The sequence below is a fragment of the Limulus polyphemus genome, unplaced genomic scaffold, assembly GCF_000517525.1.
Source record: "Limulus polyphemus unplaced genomic scaffold, Limulus_polyphemus-2.1.2 Scaffold2104, whole genome shotgun sequence".
In the NCBI taxonomy this organism is placed as follows: domain Eukaryota; kingdom Metazoa; phylum Arthropoda; class Merostomata; order Xiphosura; family Limulidae; genus Limulus; species Limulus polyphemus.
Window position 1 is genome coordinate 124,221 of NW_013667714.1, and position 20,256 is coordinate 144,476.

At 31.8% G+C, this 20,256-nt stretch overlaps 1 protein-coding gene across 1 annotated transcript in view; it reads left to right on the plus strand.

Moving 5' to 3' along the window:
- The window catches only part of LOC106465964, a 95,901-nt gene that overhangs the window by 59,350 nt on the left and 16,295 nt on the right, over positions 1–20,256 (plus strand). Inside the window, exons 5-15 of the mRNA XM_022393930.1 lie at positions 574–708; positions 4,396–4,494; positions 4,679–4,801; positions 5,799–5,890; positions 6,642–8,088; positions 10,052–10,255; positions 11,322–11,536; positions 11,994–12,055; positions 14,289–14,563; positions 14,977–15,305; positions 15,748–15,809. Coding sequence (XP_022249638.1) covers positions 574–708; positions 4,396–4,494; positions 4,679–4,801; positions 5,799–5,890; positions 6,642–8,088; positions 10,052–10,255; positions 11,322–11,536; positions 11,994–12,055; positions 14,289–14,563; positions 14,977–15,305; positions 15,748–15,809 — 3,043 coding nt within the window. The remainder of the gene's footprint in view (positions 1–573; positions 709–4,395; positions 4,495–4,678; positions 4,802–5,798; positions 5,891–6,641; positions 8,089–10,051; positions 10,256–11,321; positions 11,537–11,993; positions 12,056–14,288; positions 14,564–14,976; positions 15,306–15,747; positions 15,810–20,256) is intronic.

Here is a 20,256-nt window from a genome sequence, read left to right on the forward strand (position 1 = left end):
CTTGTTAACTAGAAGTTCTGGTATGACGAACCCAGAGTCAGTTCGTACTTATGAGTTGTTGTTTTTTTTTTTCACTTAAAATATATTATTAATTGCTGAATCTTGTGCAAAGCTACTCGAGGGCTATCTGCGCCAGCCGCCTCTAATTTTGAAGGGATATACTAGAGGGAGAGCAGTTAGTAAACACCACCCTCTGCCAACGCTTGGACTAATCTTTGCTATCGTATAATGGTACTGAAGATGCATTAAAACACCCCCCTCCCCACAGCTGAAATGGTGAGCATGTTTGGCTCCGGGATTCGATCCCGCGACCCAGGTCTTGCGAGTCGAGCATCCTAGCTACCAGACCATCTAATGAAGAGTAGCTAACAAAATATTATGCATCAGATCATAAAAATGTGTTCAGATCTTGGATTTAGAATCGCTCAGCATTATTTATTTATGAATATCTTCTATTCAACCACATTTTCAAATCAAGCCATTATTTATGAATTATAATATTTTATTAATCATATATATATATGATTTTCTTCTTAAATCTGTAAAAATATTACATTTGATTGCTAATATTGTTTATGGAATTATATGCAGTTCATCTTCCACAATCCTTATCATGTAAAGGGTGTTCAATTAGGTTGCTTCGACAAGCCAAAGAATGGGGTAGCAACTATTTGTTCTGGAGCTGTGCTGATGTAGACATTGTTCCAGGTAAAAATCAAAGGACATTTTTATACCCAAGAATTTTTTTATTGTGTGTTTATGAGAAAAAGATCAATCAAACAACTGTATTATACAACACCTTGCAAAAGTATTCATCCACCTGCAAAGTTTCCAAATTTTGTTTTCGTCTGAGCTTGCAATCATGAAACTTTCAAATGGGACTTTATATTTAGAATCTACACAATCTACTCTAAACTGAGAAAGCTAAAAAATGCTGATATTATGTAAATAAGTTACATTTTCAAAGAAAAATAGAATATTCTCAATTGCATAAGTATTCAGCCCCTTTGCTATGGCAGTCCTAAATCAGTTCAGTTGCAAAATATTAGTTTGAAAGGTGAATAAGTTAGTGTAATGGTCTGTTGTGTGTGTGTGTCATCAAAGTGATTTAGCTTGACTTCAGAGTAAATGCATCTGTTCAAGCCACAACTCACATAGTGATACAACAAACCAACCATGAAGACCAAGGAGCTTTCCAAACAAGTCAGGGATAAAGTGGTAGAGAAGCACAAATTAAGAGAAGGTTACAAGAAAAGTTCCAAGTTGCTGATTATCCTCTTGAGTACGGTGAAGTCCATTATTAAGGTGTGGAATGTGCTTCAAACCACCCAATCACTACCCAGATCAGGGTGCCCTTTCAAACTAAGCAGCCAGGCATGCAAGAAACTGGTTAGGATGTCACTGTGAAGCCAACAGTGACTTTGAAAAATTTGCAAAGTTCCATGTCTGAGATGGGAGTCAGTGTTCATATATCAACAATATCCCAGTCCCTACACAAAGCTGGTCTGTATGGGTGAGTGACAAGAAAGAAGCCATTACTGGAAAAAGAATCATCTTAAATCATGGATGGAGTTTTTGACAAATCTTTTAAATGATACTGCAGACATGTGGCAGAAGGTTTTGTGGTCAAATGAGACACAAATTGAGCTTTTTGGTCTAAGTGTTACCTCTGGTATAAGCCCAACACAGCACATCACCCAGTCAACACCATCCCAACTGTCAAGCATGGTGGTGGCAGCATCATGTTACAGGGATGCTTTTCATCAGCAGGAACTGGGAAGCTTGTCAAGATTGAGGGGAAGATGGATGGTACAGATCATAAATATACATAATGAATAAAAAATATTTTTTGTATGGATCTTGCTTTCTCAATCAAATTATGCAACTCATTATACTATGATGACCTCACTAGAAAAAAGCAAATTCTCCATAGAAAGAACAAATTCATAATTTCTATTAAAAAATTTTGAAATCTATGTACCAGCAAAAGTTAAACTAATAGGCCTGTAATTTTTTTGTCCAGATGTTTTGTTTTTTTTTAATTTTGCGCAAAGCTACACAAGGGCTGTCTGTGTTAGCCGTCCCTAATTTAGCAGTGTAAGACTAGAGGGAAGGCAGCTAGTCATCACCACCCACTGCCAACTCTTGGGCTACTCTTTTACCAAGGAATAGTGGGATTGACTATCACATTATAATGCCCCCACAGCTAACGGCGAGCATGTTTTGCGGCACGGAGATTTGAACCACTGACCCTCAGATTGCGAGTCCAGCACTCTAACCACCTGGCCATGCCGGGCCTAATTGTTCAGATGTAAAGAAATTGTTAGGAATGGTTGTCAGCATTGTGCATGAAAATGAAGTAATTGAACTTAGCTGTATATCTAGGTTGGATCCTTTATTCAAAAATTGTTCTAGTAATTCTTCTACCAGTATTCAGTGATTTCAGAAATATAAGTTAAAGCTCCATTCTTTCCTTATTCATTCTTTTTGAAATTATTTGAATTAACCTGTTTCGAACAAGAAACTTTACTCAGAATAAATTTCCCAGTTTTTTCAAAAACATTTTTTTGCTGAAAAATTAGAAAAAAATGACTTAAAATCTAGAGTATCCACTTTCAGTTGTATTCTTTAGTAAAAATAACATAGCAATAGTTTCTCACACTTGAATCACTTTCTTTCCTTCCATAGCAAAGCCCTCATCTCTTTTTTTTTAGATCTAATATTATCCACAAGACACTATTTTCAATTCATTTAAGCATAAATTTGTCAAGTTTGAAGTTTTGAGCTGAAACCAATATAATAAACTCTGTTTTTCTGTAAAATAGTTTTTCTTTTCATTTATTTTGATAGAGTTCAGTATTGACCATTTAATTAGTAAGGTTTGTGTACTTGTAAGATTTCTCTTGTTTACTTCTAAATTTCTGTACAATGAAGGCAATGAAATAGTACAGATAAAAGTCGAAAGCTAATGAAAGTTATACAAAGTGTTAAAGTATTTGTAAGATTGTATGTTCTTTGTGTAATAATGTCAAATAGTACCAATATCAAAGAAAACGTGATCTGTGGTATTAAATACCTGATGTTTGTTCCAGAGGTTTTTAAACCTGTTTTTAATATTTTATCATAATGAGCATTTGTTTTAAAACAGCTGTCAAATAAACTTTTATCTTGCAGAAGAAACTGTAAAAAAATAGTCATCAATAGAATGTCTGATTCCTCCTAACTGTTAGCATTTTACATGATTAAGTTTTGGTGTGTTGATAAATATGACATGTTTTGTGCATGTGTGTGTGTATTTTAGAGTTATAGTTTCTTTTGCACACAAACCAAATTTCTGTTTTTTTGAAATGATGGCCTTAATTTTGGCCTTTTATCCCAAAGATCAGTAGGATTCTTTCCCATCCCCAAGGGAAGAGACTTGTGATATTTGATTAAAATCTAATGTTTAGAACTCTAGTTATCATATAGAAAGTAGATGTCTCTAAGTGGCTATATGGAAAATGTCATCATTGTATTACCCCAAACCCCTTTGGTTGGAAGGGAAAAAAAATTATGGAATATGCACACACTCAGACTCATATGTATATATTGCTGATGTTGATATAAAATTGAAGTTGGATTTGGTCAGAGTATTGAGTGTTTCCATTGTTTACAGTGAGAAACTCCAACCAGATTATATTCACATTGATATTGTTACGACATCGAGGTCACGTGACTAGTATCACGCCACGTCATTCTCGAACTTTCACGTCTTTTCCTTAAATCTCGTGATCTTTCTAGATATAGTGTAGTCTTGTATATATATAAGACCGGCCACGAAGCGACAGAGAGGTAGTGAGTAATTCAACTGAGTATTGTCGAGCACGTGAGACGTTCTATTCTTGGGAGGTTACTAGATATGCAGTATTCTTGTATATATAAGACCGGTAAGAACTGACGGGAACAAAGTGTGTAATTGACAGTTGAGTCGAGCAAGTGAGACGTTTGTTGTGAATTATAGCGTTTGTTATAGCGTGACTGTTGAAATTAAGTGTATCGGTAAAGTTGTATTCGGAAAGAATAAACCAGTTTTATTTAAGAAAGGACTTGTGTCGCTTAAGTTTAGTCGGAAAGAATTTGCGGAAAATTAACTAACGAACGGAGACGTAACAATATGATACCAGATCATATTAGTATGAGTTAAATAAATACTCTTTCATCAGAATTATTAATTTGTATTTTGTCATATTTATACCTGATAGTTCATTCTGATATAAATACTTCTTGTGTTTCACTTCAATTCATGTGTTTGTTTCTCTAATGATGTATCTTCAGTATGCCGTAGATATTACACATAACTATCAGAAATATTTCTAAAACCTATCTCGTAAAATTCATCTTTTTTTTTTTTTTCAGTGACAGAGTTCAATACAGTTTGTTCTGGATGGGGGAAACTTGTAAATGGTCTCTGTGCATGCAATAGACTAAATTCTGGCAATGTATGTCAGTATCATGGTAAGTTAATGTTAATAACCATGTTGCTTTCTTTCATGATCAAGTATCTGTATTATTCACATTCTAAAACTTAGTTTTTACTTTGATTACAGTGTAATATAAAATATTATCCTGGTATTTATTATTCATTTATGAGCAAATTTTATGAGCTTTAACCAAATGGCTGCTCTCCTGTGTGTAATAGATGAGTGCTGGTCTGATGAGGACTGTGGCTCTCATGGAAAGTGCATCAATGTGGAGGCAACTACCTATCCCAAGATGCAGTGTTTCTGTCAGACTGGTTGGTTTGGAGAGAAGTGTAGTAAAGGTGAACAACTTGTCATATCTCCACACGTTTATATATATTATTTTAACCTTGTACTTTGGATATAAACATTAGTTGTAGTAGATGATTCCAATTTCTATACAATATATGACAGTTTATTTACTAAAGTATTTAGAGATCAAATAATTTGGCAGTCAAAGTGGGGTGTAGAAAAATAATATGAGGATTTTAACTTAGTTTAGGATAGTTTAAAGGGCAGTGTGGCTCAGAAGCTTTGTACTTTGGACTCATAGTTTGATGATTGTGAGTTCAAGGCTGGCCTTATTATGCTGTTGTATCTGTGAGGAAGACATTTTACTCCACTTGTTCCAGTCTACCCAGACAGACTGGCATCCGATCTAGGTAGAATGAGTCACCATTCTCATCCACTTGAAACCAGAGTTCAAAAGCATTGGCCCTATGAACCTTACAAAGGCACAGCAAGGATTCAAATAACTTTAACTTAGGGTGGTTTTCTTAAAGAGCTCTAAAATGGTTCAGCAGTAAGTCTGATCACTTGTAACATTAAAAACTGGGTTTCAATACCCATGGTGGGCACAGCACAGATAGCCCATCATGTAGCTTTATGCTTAATAACAAAGAAATAAGTACTACAGAGATATCAAAATGTTCAATATTGATTGATTTATGTATGAAATTCAATAAATCATATTTCATTATTTTTGGAGACCAAAGAGTTTTTAGTATTAATTTTTATCTATATGAGGAAAATTCCTTAAATTTAGTCATTACATAATTGTGCATAAAAACTCTTAATGCACATTATAAGTTATGTGAATGTCATTACATTTTTTTATTATTGTTTCCTTGTTTGATTTTTGACTGATTTAATATTTTTAGTTTTTTGCACAACAACATATGTGAATAACTAAGGCCCTAAATTTTTTGTTATAATTGTAACTACAACTGGGCACTGGTGTCATTGAATTCAAAGAACCAAAAGTGGACTTATTTTAGAGTATATTTTGTTTATTTTTAGAGTCTTCTGTTAAGACAGCAACTTTGGACCTGGCACAGTATAACAGTAAGGTTTTATCTGAAAAATACACTTTGTACTGGAGGATTCTTCAGGTAACCAAATTCTGACTGGATTGAAAATGATATGCCAATTTTTTGTTTTTATATAAATGTGTAGCACTCTTGGAATAAGAATTTAACTGCTCAGGCTGCTAACTTTTCCACCACTGAAGCCAGTGAAGGTTGAGGTTACAACTTTGTTGACATAATTTATCTTTGTAAGATACTGGTGAACTGGAAAGCTGAGTTTAACATCTAACATCATTTATTAGAGTAAAAAAACAAGTTGACTTTTATGAGCTTTCTAGTTTGAAGCAAATTATGATGTTTTTCAAATATTTTGTAATTTTTGTGAGTTTTAGATGATTTTCTGAAATTCATTTAGGCTACCAATAGTCAGGCATAATGTTCAGATAAGTTACATACAACCAATGTTATTGAATTAATGTCACATGTAACTGCTCTTAATGATTATCTAAAAAAGTATGCTTTCAAAAAGATACTAGTAACCATAAGAATTATTTCAAATCTGTATTTGTGAAACAGTATTACTAATACATTATGATTGTAAAGTACTTTAATTTAAGGTGATATGTATAATTATCATTGTTTGATATGGGTAGTAAATAACTTCATCTGGGATTAAAGGGATATTAGAAAAGGTCATTCATTTATGAAACAAAAGTAAGTTATTAAAAATCTGCTAAGAAGGTGAAATGTTTCTAAAAACATCTAAAATTGACTCACATACTGCTATATGATAGATTTATGACAAATATTTTGACATTCTATCCACTCTTTTCAGGAAACAGAAGAAATAGAAGCTGTGTTGCAAGCAGAAAGCACAAGCTATTTAGCTGTTGGTTGGAAGCCACAAGGAATAACATCCAAATGCAAGGCATTCCCATTAGTAAAAGAGAGCAGACAAAGCAACTTACGATATCTTCAAAGTGATGATTCTCCAACCCAGCAGCATGAAAATCACAACTTTAAATCTAAAGATGCAGAAAGTAACTTGAAACTTGATTCTGAAGGAGAATCAAATGCTGAAGGGAATCCAGAACCAAACGTTGAAGGGGAACCAGAACCAGAGCCATCTAATGAAGGAGAACCAGAACCATCTGCTGAAGGAGAACCAGAACCTAGTACTATAGAAGAACCAAGGCCATCTGCTGAAGGAGAACCAGAACCTAGTACTACAGGAGAACCAGAACCATCTGCTGAAGGAGAACCAGAACCTAGTACTATAGGAGAACCAGAACCATCTGCTGAAGGAGAACCAGAACCTAGTACTATAGGAGAACCAGAACCCAGTACTACAGGAGAACCAGAGCCACCTGCTAAAGGGGAACCAGAACCTAGTACTATTGGAGAACCAGAGCCATCTGCTGAAGGGGAACCAAAACCAGAGCCAAGTAATAAAGAAACGTCAGAACCTACTACAGAAAGAAAGTCAGAATCTAAAGCTTCAGAAGAGTCAACACAAAATCCTAAAGTTGAGCCAAAGATAAATGTTAAAGAAGATTCTGAATCTGGAGTTCCAGAACCACCTTCTAAAGTAGAGCCAGAATTTAGTACCAAAAGAATGCCAGGAACATCTAAACTAGTTCCTGATAGTACACTTGAACCTACTGCTAATGGAACATCTGAATCTGATTTTGAAAATGAAAAAACAAGTAACACTGAAAAAAAGATTGTTTATATAACACCTAGTTCCACTCTCAAAAATGAACAAAGCAGTAACAGTGCAATTGTTGGAGTTCCACTGGGTGTTGGGCCAAGTGATGGTTTGGAAAGAAAACTTTTTGTCTACAATAATCGCTTCCGACGACAGGCTGTACTACATGAGCCTTCAGCTTCAGGAAGCAAACCAGAACCAATCAGTGACTCACATCCAAAACCTGAAGATGAAACAAATACACAACATGATGCTCATTTAGAAGCTGAACCTAGAGGCTCTGGAGAACCAGAACCTGGTTCTACAACAACTTCTAATTCCAAAGGAAAACTGCCACATCCATATCCATCATCGACAACTTACACACCTCGATTTGATTTTCACCCCATGGACTGTTCAGACATGGTGATAGGTGCTGCGAGAGGAAAACTCAGCCGTGTGTTTGACTACTATACTCGTGACCGATCCACACCACGTGTAGATAGTTATTATGGAGGATCTGACACACTTACAGCAGCAGTGGGATTTGAAGAAGATGGGAAAACAACAATACTGTTTCGGAAGAAAATTAAAGGTAAGGCAAAAATCAAACAAACTGTATAGTGATAAATGTAGTTATTGCATAATAATCAGAGGTTTATGTAGTAAATTGAATAAGAGACTGGATAATTTTTTAAAACATATACAATAATACTCAGCATCAGAAATTTAAACTAATAAGATATTCATCACTGAAACTCAGAACAAGAATTATAATAAAATTTTTCTGGCTAAAACTTATCCTTTTGAAGACATTAAAGTCTAGTTTATTTAGTATTTATAATATTCTACCATCTATGTGTTTTAAGTAAAAAGAAGCAGAAAACAAGTGTCCTGAACCTAATATCCTGAGTTATAGCAACAGTATTTGGCAAGAATTAGTGTCCCCATTACACATAAAACGGTAACATATTTAAAATATTTTAGTTTTGGAAATACTTTTGTATTGATATAGCATGCAAATTTGGAATCATCTATGTTGTGCAGTACTGGTGAATGTACCTAATTAATCTTATATTTTTACCTGCATTAATTAACATTAGTAGACTGTCATCTTATCAGACAGTTTTTGTACACATAAAGCATGTGGTAAGTATAATTATCTCAAAAATAATCTCTTCAAGATATTTGTAATCAATTAGGTTTAAGTTTCTGTGCATATTTAGTGTATTTGCTGTATGGTTTATTTTGTATGCATACAAGTTAGCCATGTTGGTGAATACTTATAGCTATCAGCTATCACATTTATATGTAGTGTTTCAAGTAAAAAATCCTGATGCTTGACATATATAGTATTTGAAGTAAAAATATTTGATGCTACATATAATATGGGGTGTTTAAAATAAAACATTCTGATACATCACATTGTTGGATACACAAGACTGTTCAGTTTTAGAGTTATTATTTAGTTTTCAAACCAAGAGTGTCAAAAGTTAATTATTTTAAAAGTAATAGTTATGACAAGTTTTGTTATGTAACTCTATACAAGTTGTACATTGTGTATGTAATTTAAATGTTGTTGGCTTTTGTAATATTGTTGATGTCATCTTACTCAAAGTTTTCCTCACTATATTAATATTGTTGTTACTAGAGGGCTATGTATTTCTAGATTTTTCAGTCGTGTGTTATAAACACGTGCAGGTAGAAGCAACTTAAGTAAGTGAAAGTAAAAGAAAAAGTGAAGCTAGCCTGCATGTGAGTTTAGCTGTAATGAGCAATTTCTCAAATGAGTTTCACAGTTTGTATTTTAATAACAGAGATATAGCAGAATAATTCATTTTGTCAATTGGGTTTTAAAGTAATTGAACTAGACTGTGTGGACTTTTAACAAAAATAGTCCTAGATTCAACTGTGGTAACCAATAGTGTAGCAAATATTTTTGTACATATGTTTATCTGGTTTTGAATATACTATTTTAAGACAAGTGGATTGTGTGCTATCCATTTATTGTTGAAATTTATTGCCAACAAGTCACAAACACATACTCTAAAAAATCATGCCCCTATAGAAAACCCGACATGTATTATATATAGTGGTTCAAGTAAAAGTTTCTGATGTTTCATATATTATATACAATTTCAAGTGAAAGAATCTGATGCATCACATTATATACAGTTTCAAATGAAAGATTCTGATGTGTCATATATTATATATATAGTGTTTCAAGTAAATATTCTGATACATAATTGTGTTATCCAATTTGTTTTCTGAAGCGATCTGAAACAAATTAAATAATAATATTTTGCAGTCCAATAATGTAATTATCTTACCCCTTTTTCAGTAACCTACAAAGTGCATTTGGGTAGTCCTTCTAAAATCTTAATTTAATCAAATATATTTCTTAATCGATTCTTAACCTAGTTCACTCTGTTATTCCAATTCTATTCAATTACCATTTTCAGCTCATTCAAGTTGCAGTTCTTATCATTTTTGATAACTGAAAACTAAATATGGAGGAAAAATATTACATTGATTGTATATTTCTATATAATATGTAGCTGAAGAGTTTACCGACCACACCATAGAAAATGCTCCAATGGACATTATTTGGGCACTTGGTCAAGAGTCAGGACACTACATTCATCGACCTAGTACAGGCCTGGAAAGTGGTAATGCTAAGGTTCCAGATTTTTATAAACCTGATGAAGTCAAGTATCATGGGCATGGTCACCAGAGAGGGAAAACCACCTTGAACTTCTATGGCAAGTAAAAAATACCTTTTTTATATTATTAAAACATAGGTTCAACTGCATCAACTAATATATTTTTCTTAAACAAGACCTTTTTGTCTACAAATTTTAGATTTGTATCTTTCAATATTTAATTTTCTAATTTCACAGACAAAAAATTTACCGGTTTTTAAATTCAAATCAAATATTTGTTCAGACCATCTATTGGGACAAAAAGGCACTTTTACACAAAATTGCTAAATAACTAAATTATTTCTAAAAGACACATTTTTGTGATTAATACACTTTTATCACGTTTTTTTTTTTTACATAAATGTGCTTTATAAATTACCACTGATTACTTAATAAGATAAAATCTTGTTCATATTGAAATCTGTTTCTTTCTCTTGTCCTTTTATTGAAGTGCTTTAATAGATAAACTGCAATTAGTAAGACTTCTTACAAATATTTTAAATGTATACTGCTTTTCATTTTTAAGTTCCAAAAAATAAGTGTGGATAAATAGTATTTATAAACTATAATTTTGCTCTTGTATTAATTAAAACTACTAATAACTACTATTAACTCTAGCCTTCTGTGTTCTGAACTTAATGAGGCAGATTGAAACTAACAGTTAGGGTAACAAACCTTTTACATTATTTTTTCTCTATACCTTTGGAAAAAAAAGTTTTTTTTTTAAATGTCTGCTTATACTTTAAACGTATTTAGTTTAAAGCATGCAAAAACAAATTTCCTTGAAGTTTACTCATAAGTTACATGTATATGTAACTGTAAAATGGTTCAAAACTTCTGAGTTTTCAAATTCAAATACAGTTAATTATAGCTTATCTATACTCTTAGAGTTTCCTGAGAGTGTGGGAATTTTTTTTGTAAATAATCTTGTAGACAATATAATGATAACTATTTCACATCCTGATGTGTAATAATGAACCACTGGAGAAAAAACTGTTTTTTGGAAAAAATGATAAATCATCCAAATTTGAAAATTTATTTACATCTTTTAGTATAATTAGTTAGATATATATATATTGAAAAATTATATAAAACATTTATGTCTGTACTTTTTTTCTGTTGATAGAACAAAAAGTAGAAAGCAGAGTTAAAGATGAAACTGAGAATAAAATCGAAGGTTGTGCAGGTGAGTGGAAATATCCAAGAGAGTGTGAAGGTAGCAGTTGTGAATATGTTGCTAGGTGGTACTTCCATGATAAAAGTGATGAAATGTACTTCAGGATCAGCAGTACACATCCCGATAAATGGACGGGTATTGGTTTCTCCAAAGATATGAGAATGGTGAGTTAACTTTTTATTATTATATCTTTTTATTTAAAAAAAATGTTGAAAATAACATCTTAAGTGATGAAGGTAAAAATTTAGAGAAGTATTTGGTTATCAGAGCCACTAATTCGTTGTAGATGTATAAACAAGTAATTTAGCTGTGAAGATTATTAAATTTTACACATATATGTTTATTCAAAGTATCAGTTACTGCATGATGAAACTTTGGACTAAGAATATTTTAAGTTTTATGTCTGATGTAGTGGTCAGAACCTTAGGTTTAATTGTAATCAGACTTTTGGAAAACTGAGTAAATTTGTTTAATGTGAACTTACTTACATTTGTTTAAGGTTATATTAAACTTGTTTTAAATAAAAGGGCTATATGTATATAAAATAATTTTGCATATAATATTGATCTTCTTTAACTATCATTCAAACTTGTTTTTTTTTTTGTATGTGTGGATTTGAAGGAGAATTCAGATGCTGTTATTGGGTGGGTGAGCAGCAATGGAAAGGTTTCTGTGTTTGACTCGTACGTACTTTTTTCTTATATTGTTATATCAGTAGTGTTTCTTAATTAATAGCTCTAAAAACTTTTTTATGAAACTGCACCATCTTTTGCAGTAGATATTTAATATGTACACATAGTTTGCCAGTAACATTTGTTTACATATAAACTGATTATAAACTATCATCAAGTTTACGTGAAAAGTAATGAACTGTGGTTGCTGTAAAATATGTAAATGAGTTAGTTTTAATTAAAGAACATACACACTTCATTTTGTAACATATATTGGTGTGTTTACTTGAATGTATAAAACTTGACTAATTTTGTGATTTGATGAATTATGTTGTCATGTTATACTGAGAATCTATGAGAATTTTACAATATTGTTGCGTCAGAAGGTCACGTGACTATTGTCACGCCGCCTATTTTCTGGAAGTATCTTGTTCCTTCGTGAATGCCCTAGCATTTACTAGATATATGTTTTTTTCTGGTATATAGGACGCTCACAACGTGAGAATAATGTGTGTGTAGGTAGTGAGTAATTGAACTGCAGTCAGGAAATATTTATTGTTGAAGTTAACGTTCATTGTTAAAACGTTTGTAAAAGAGCGACTGTTGAAAATAAGTGTATCGGTAAAGTTATATTCAGAAAGAATAAACCAGTTTTATTAGGTAAGGACTTGTGTCGCTAAAGTTTCGTCGGAACGAAGTTACGGAAAATCAATTAACAAACGGAGACGTAACAATGTAAAAGACACAGGGCTTTACACCATACTTTTATGTACACATAAAATTAAGATAGTCCTAACATTAGCCATTTAATTATAGTTCATGAGGTATTTAGCAATTTTAACATAGAGCAATATAGAAATGACCAGTTATTGTAAAATTTGCAAAAAAAAGAGGGAAGTTCACAACAATATACTATTATGTACAATGGAAGATCGCTACCTACAATATACTATTATGTACAATGGAAGATCGCTACCTACAATATACTATTATGTACAATGGAAGATCGCTACCCACAATATACTATTATGTACAATGGAAGATCTCTACCTACAATATACCATTGTTACGTCTCCGTTTGTTAGTTAATTTTCCGTAAATTTCATTCCGACGAAACTTTAGCAACACAAGTCCTTTCTTAAATAAAACTGGTTTATTCTTTCTGAATACAACTTTGCAATACGCTTAATTTCTACAGTCGCGCTATAACAAACGCTATAATTCACAACGAACATCTCACGTGCTCAACTCAGCAATACTCTGTCCGCAGTTCAATTACACATTACATTACATTGTTGCCGTCACATCTTGACCGTCTTTTATATAAAAGAGAATATGATGTGTTACTAGCGTCACGTGACCTCCGCTGTCGTAACACTATTATGTACAATGCAAGATCTCTACCTACAATATACTATTATGTACAATGCAAGATCTCTACCTATAAGCTTTTCTTTCAATAAATTTTCTTTTTTGATACTTTAATTACAGTGAAGATTTGAAATAATCAGGGGACTGTTCTAAGGTGTAGATGGGTAAAATAAAAACGAAACACATTACAGTTCAGATGATATATATCCTTAAAACCACTTGTTCTAGAGGCACACTGAAAATCAAAACTTGTATTCAAAGAAAGTTTGTATGTGATACAGGGTATTTCAAAAACTCACAAAAGGTGTTCAATATACTTTTATCCATTCTCAATCAGTATATCAAGAGTGTTTCTAAATTAAAATACTGCAAGCTTCTTTTGTCATGGACAATGTTATTTTATTCTGACAGTACCCTGCAAACTGACACATATTTTATTCCAATCATGAATTTTGTATTGTGTAGCAAGAAAGAAAGAAGAATAAAAAAAGGCTGTGTTGAGAGAAAATTATTTTAGACACATAGTAAAATATATTTTGGGAACACTCTCTACCATGTCTGAACTTTCTTGAATAAAATTATTATTTTCACTGTTCCTGTGATGTAGTTTTTGTTCCCTTAAGATATGTAGTTTTTAAGATATAATTATTTTAAATTTGGAATTTTTCCTATATACATGTAGTTACCTTTATATGATACACTAACAAGATAAGTAAAATATGCAGAAACATTGTTAAACACTCCTGAATACATATTTGGTTATTGGTGAAATATTCTTCTAAACTAAGACCATTATTCAGTTATTTATTTTTAATGACCATCATGAAAGAACTGTTGTCAACCATAAACTATTGTATTTGTGTCTTTTTGTCAGATGGATAACAGGGTACAGCCATCCAGATTATGACTTGAAACAGAGTGTTTACAACGTTACTGGTGAGCTTCTAGATGGAACAATGACTCTTCAGTTTATCAGGAAACGAAACACTGGAGATGCTACTCAGGACCTATTGTTCTCTGATGGAGAGTGTGTTTATTTTATTTTTCCTGTCAGAGGTGGCCAGTACAACAATGCTTTTAAACAAGTAACTATTCATGAGACCACTCCCTCTATTTCACTTGTGTGTATTCAGAGCTGTCCACTCCCTGGTAAGCCCTAATGTATTTATTAAGACATAAAAAATTCTTATTGTATGATGCTAATCATTAGGCTAAATATAATTTGTTTATTTCTGATTCCAACTACCAAATTGAGTATAGATAGAGTATATTAGTCTAAATTATTTCTTAGGTCCTAGTCTTGCACATTATCAAAGCTAGTCGTGATATTTTTTCAGTTTCCTAAAATTTATAATATATGGTAACATTTTATAAAGCATATATAGAAGTGTTTATTCTTACACCTGAAATTAACCATTTGTAAGTTTTTTACAAAAATAAGTGCTAGTTTCAAATAGTTCAAGTTATCTTCTTCAGTAATCATATGAAATGCCACTGGTTTGAATAGATTTTTATTAATCACAGATGGATAGTATAAAATTAGTGATGATGCATAATTTCAGTGATTGTAAATCAAAACAAAGAAGTAGAAGCAGAACCCGCACCTGAACCTGTAAGTGATCAAGATATTACCTCTAAATCACAACCAAAGAGTGAAGATAAACCCAACAGTGAACCAGAACCCAGTAGTGAACCAGAGCCAGAACCTAATAAAGAAGATATGGTTCAATGTATGGGTGAGTGGAAGTATCCAGCGAACTGCGATGGTTATGGTTGTGACTACAGAGCAGTGTGGAAATATGTTGACAAATCTGATGAAATAGTCTTTACCATCAGTACAAAAAATCACAATAAGTGGACTGGAATTGCCTTTTCCAAGAATAGGGAAATGGTTTGTGTTTTTATACCTTTTTAATTTAGAATATTATTATTCATTAAAACACTGAAATATGTTATTATGGCTTGCATTAAATAACAAATAATTTAATATTTCATCCTAACCTGTTATAAGATACTTCTAAATGAAAAAGTAAAATAATGAATTAAGAAAATTATTTGTAAAACAATTTTACTGTTCAATAGCTAGTCATTTTTTATTGTTCCGTAGATAATCATATAGTATTGATCAGGGTTTTTGTAGGTGTTTTTGTTCATTTTATCTCTTTAAATGAAAGGACAGTTTTGGATATTGGAGTCTTTCTTGTTGTTTTTCTTTTCCTGTGTTACTAAATATTTTAACCATGCATTTATAAAAAAAAATTGAACCTTTTAATTAAATGCTGTAATTAAATAACTAAAGACGTGGCTACCATTATTATTTTCTTTATACACAGGAAGCAACAGATGCTATTTTGGGCTGGGTCGAGGAGAGTGGAAGATTTTTTATAATGGATACGTGAGTATTTGTTAACACTCTTATTTAAACCTAAGCATAAAAAACATTCTCTGATGTAAACAAGTGATCTTAAGGCCCCTGCCAACATAGTATATTCGTGAATGTTTGACATGATTATTCTGCTGCCTTGCACTTGATAAATCCAGCACTGTGTTTGTGTGCAAATTTTTTATCATTACATTTTATCTTTTAAGTTGCTTTTTATATCATCTTTAGTAGTGAACATCTGTGGTGTCAATTTATGTAGATGAGCATCCAATTTTTTATGAAAAATTACCTTTTACTGTTTGTTACATTAGGTGATCTTATTTCCTTTATATAATTCAGGATCTATCATTTTGTGATATTTATATAACATGACATGTTTCTCTGTCAGTTACTTGGTTTCTTCTACTGTTGATGTTGACATTTTGATTAACACAGACATTTGTCACTTTGCTTTTGATTTACCTTGAAAATAGCAGTTCACTGTAGCTGACAATGGTTTTAACATAACATTTTGTCCACATATAAAAATATAACATATGCATTGTTTTTTTATGTAAATCGTATTTCTTTACTTTATAATGCTTTTTAGTTTTGTCTATTTTTCGCTTATGATGAAGGCTCATGTACTTATCCACAAGAGACACCATTTTATGTTTTTTTACGTTTTTACAATGCATAGCCAGTAAATGAGTCTGAGGTATTTTGTGTTTGTTCACTAAACACAAAGTTAGGATTACTTTCCACTCTTTCTTCAATGGTGAAATATTTAGGCTTCAATCAGGCCTTTTAAATCAGGGATGTGGACATCAATCATCTTAAAAATCAATCAGCAGGTTATTGTCCATAAAATTTAGTAAGTAGAACCGTTCAATTGTTAACAAAACATTTATGAATTTTGACTCCTTCAGTGATTGAAATTTGAAAAGAAATTGACTGAATAAAATCTTTTTATGTTATTTTGGTTTCTAACTGTTGTTTTACACTTCAGTATTTTTTTCAAATTGCAGAAAACTTTTCTTGCACTTTCCGAAAATACCCACTAGTGTTTTCAAGTCTATATAGTTGAATATTTATCATAACGACATTCATAACATTCCCAAATCTAAATTTGAATTGATGCCTTTCCATCTCTGATATTCTGAAATCAGAATAGAATTAATCATAAGGCAACTGGCATCTCTTTTGTGATATAATCAATTTTTTACAATGACAAGCACTGTAAAGTGAAACATCCTTCAGCTTCAATAGCCAGTTGATAATTATTTTGCAGTCAACAAACCCTGTACAACAATTGTTCTCAACCATTTTTGGCTTGGAACTCATTTGTAAACATTGATGGCCATTCATTCATGACCCAATAAATAGCTTTATTGTGAAAAAACATCAAGATTGCTAAATATTTACTAAATAAATAAACTGTTATCTATTTTCAAAGTCTGTTTAAGACCATTTCACATATTCTGATGACCAGGGGTTGGGAAACACTGCTCTTGCACAAACTAGAATTTTCTCAATCTTTTGAGCATACAGTTTACAAAACTACTTATACTTAACATGTAATGGTAACAATCAGGAGACAATGCAATTGAAAATGTTTTCACCACTGAAATTATTTGTAGCATTTCATTGGTAGGAACTATATATCATATGACAGAGCTTGAAAATAGCTGCAGCCAGTAATTATGGATTTGCATAAGGCAAGGAAGCATAACATATCATTCCAAATACATTATTTTATTCAGTGAAACACATTGCTGTGGTGGTACTGATCAGGCTGAAAATTATCATTGTTGTTTTCTTTTATATTTATTAGACATATATCTCATATCATTATGTGTATATTTCATATCACAATACCAACCTGTTAGGCTTAAGGCTAGGTAGAATTTATGGAATCCAAATTGTAGGTTATCATGTCTCTATTTGCAAAGTAATTGATCTCAAATATCATAGATAAATGGATTAGTTTATAGTAGGGGACATAAAACAAATAATTATTCTGATTATTATCAACTGGTTAATTAGTATATAAATTGTCTATAAGTAAACATGTCCTGTATGGCCTGGTGAATATTTATCCTTGCCACTCCTTGTTTTTTCTGTGTCTTCTTGTGGTTTGCTAAAACAGACCTCTTTCTGTGTATTTTAAGCTCTTTTGAAAATTTTGTAAGTCTCTTTTCTTACTTCAACAAGTTGTGCAAGGGCATCCATTTTGGGACTTTGTACCTGTTGTTTATTGTTTATCCTGTTTCACCTGGTCGATATTTTATCTCATTTTGAAGATAACCTTTTTACCCATTGATCTATTTTTTAAGCCTATGTAGGATAGTTCTGTAATACTCTATATATATATATATATATAGTGAGAGTCTTCCTGGAAACACCACTGACTCAGTAAACCCAGATGATGACCGAGCAAAATGAAATCATAAAAATATGTTATGTAAAACTTGTTTATGTTAGGATCCTCTACTGGACTTTATATTTTTATGTTTTCACTGTTTTTCCAAAATTTCATGTTCATTGTTTTACAAAAAATTCAAAGAGAAATAATCTTAAATCAAAAGTGACTTATTTATTTATGAAGTAATTAGCAATGATGCTTTAAAACCAAATTTCTAAATTTGCCCTGCCTGAAGGGTCATATCCTAAGAATTCACTTAAATACTACTCATTAGGCCTAATCTTAAATCCTGCTGTGACTCAAGTAGCCTTAAGTGCTATGTGTTAACTTGTACCACTAATTACTTTTTACGAAAAATAAAATAAAAAACTTTATAAGGTTAGACCTTTACATTTTAGAAAACAGAGTTAAATCATAACTATATGCTTACCAAAGGCTTTCCAGACTTGCTATCCTCTAATTTTTTAACAGTTAGCTACCATCTTTTAAACCTAACTGTCCAAAGAAAACATGTTTTAAGCTTTTTAAACTGCAAACTAAAAGAGAGCAATCTAGAAAATCATTACTTTTAAAACCACTGTTTTCACCTTGTTATAAGTCATTACTGATAAAACATATATCTTGGTTCTAAACTTATCATGTACATAAGTATTCACCCTTGAAAAATAACAGTAATAATATGTACTGTTTTAGATTGAATAAAGTGCTCATATTGCTTAAAAAATGATACCCTTCAACAGAAGATTTTAAAATATGCATCAGTTAAATTCATTTTATTGTAATTGTTAGCCACTGTATTTACTCTCAATCAGTAGTATAAGTATGCCCCTGCAGCCCCCACAATTGTAGAGAAGAGGCTGAGCCAAAAGGGGAGCTCAAATCCGCTATAATCATAACTACATTTGTAGGAAAATAGATAAAGGGGACTCAATTACTTTTTATTCAAGGGGGCATCATTTGTAGTTATTGCTCTCAATTCACTAATATGAGAAAATTTTATCACAAAATTTCTAAATGTCAGTTTCTTACTCAAACTACAACAAAGCTCCTAACCATTGATGTATACATTTTATTTTTCACTATTCTTTTAACCATATGGACTACTATTTACAAATAGATACAGTTATTACTATAATGAAAATAACCATCATTTACCTTAGAAATATATTACAGTCAATAATAATGCTATTATTACTGCTTTACTAAAAGCTTGTGTATACTAAATATTAACAATATGTTTTAATGAAAATTAAAATCTTTATTTTTTGGTTAACTATTGCATTAACAAAAATCCATATATATATATATAGTGTATAAGAATACTATGCATTTTATACCCTATTTCCTTATTTTAAAATAATATATTTTGGAATTAGTTAGGTATAGTGGTATTTGCAGTTATCACATAACACACATTCAAGAAAGTTGTTAAGTTTGATTTTGTTTTAGCTGCCTTTGATCTTATTCTGTTGAGATCACATTTGTTCAACCCATGGAAGACATGGCAGTATTCTTGCACATTGTGCAAGAATGTAGACAGCAATGTCCTTTGATGGTAGGTCAGGTGGTCTCTCAACATTACAGCTTCCTTATACTTGAATGAGAATGGCCAGTCACGTGAGTAGTGCTGGTCGCTTTAGGTAAATCCATTGTTACCTGTGATATAAGGAACATTAACTTTAAATAGCTTGGTAGATGATCTTGGCTTAATCAGTTTGAGAGAATAGTTTTGATCCAACATAAATTTACAAAATGGGCTATCTGTGCTGTGCCCACCATGGATATTGAAACCCAGTTTTTAGTGTTATAAGCCTTCAGACTTACCACTGAGACAATGGGAGGCGTGATGTGAGAAATTGCCAAACATTTGTGATCCCAGTTAAAGAGAGAGAAAGATACAAGAATGATTTAGAATGTCTGAATGCATATCAACTTAAACACAGTTTTAGTATTTTTCCTTCTTACATATTTAATTTAGACATTTAAAAGATTAACTTTTTTTCCTGAAACCAGCTCAAGAATTATTCACACTTGGACAAAACTAGCCATTAAACA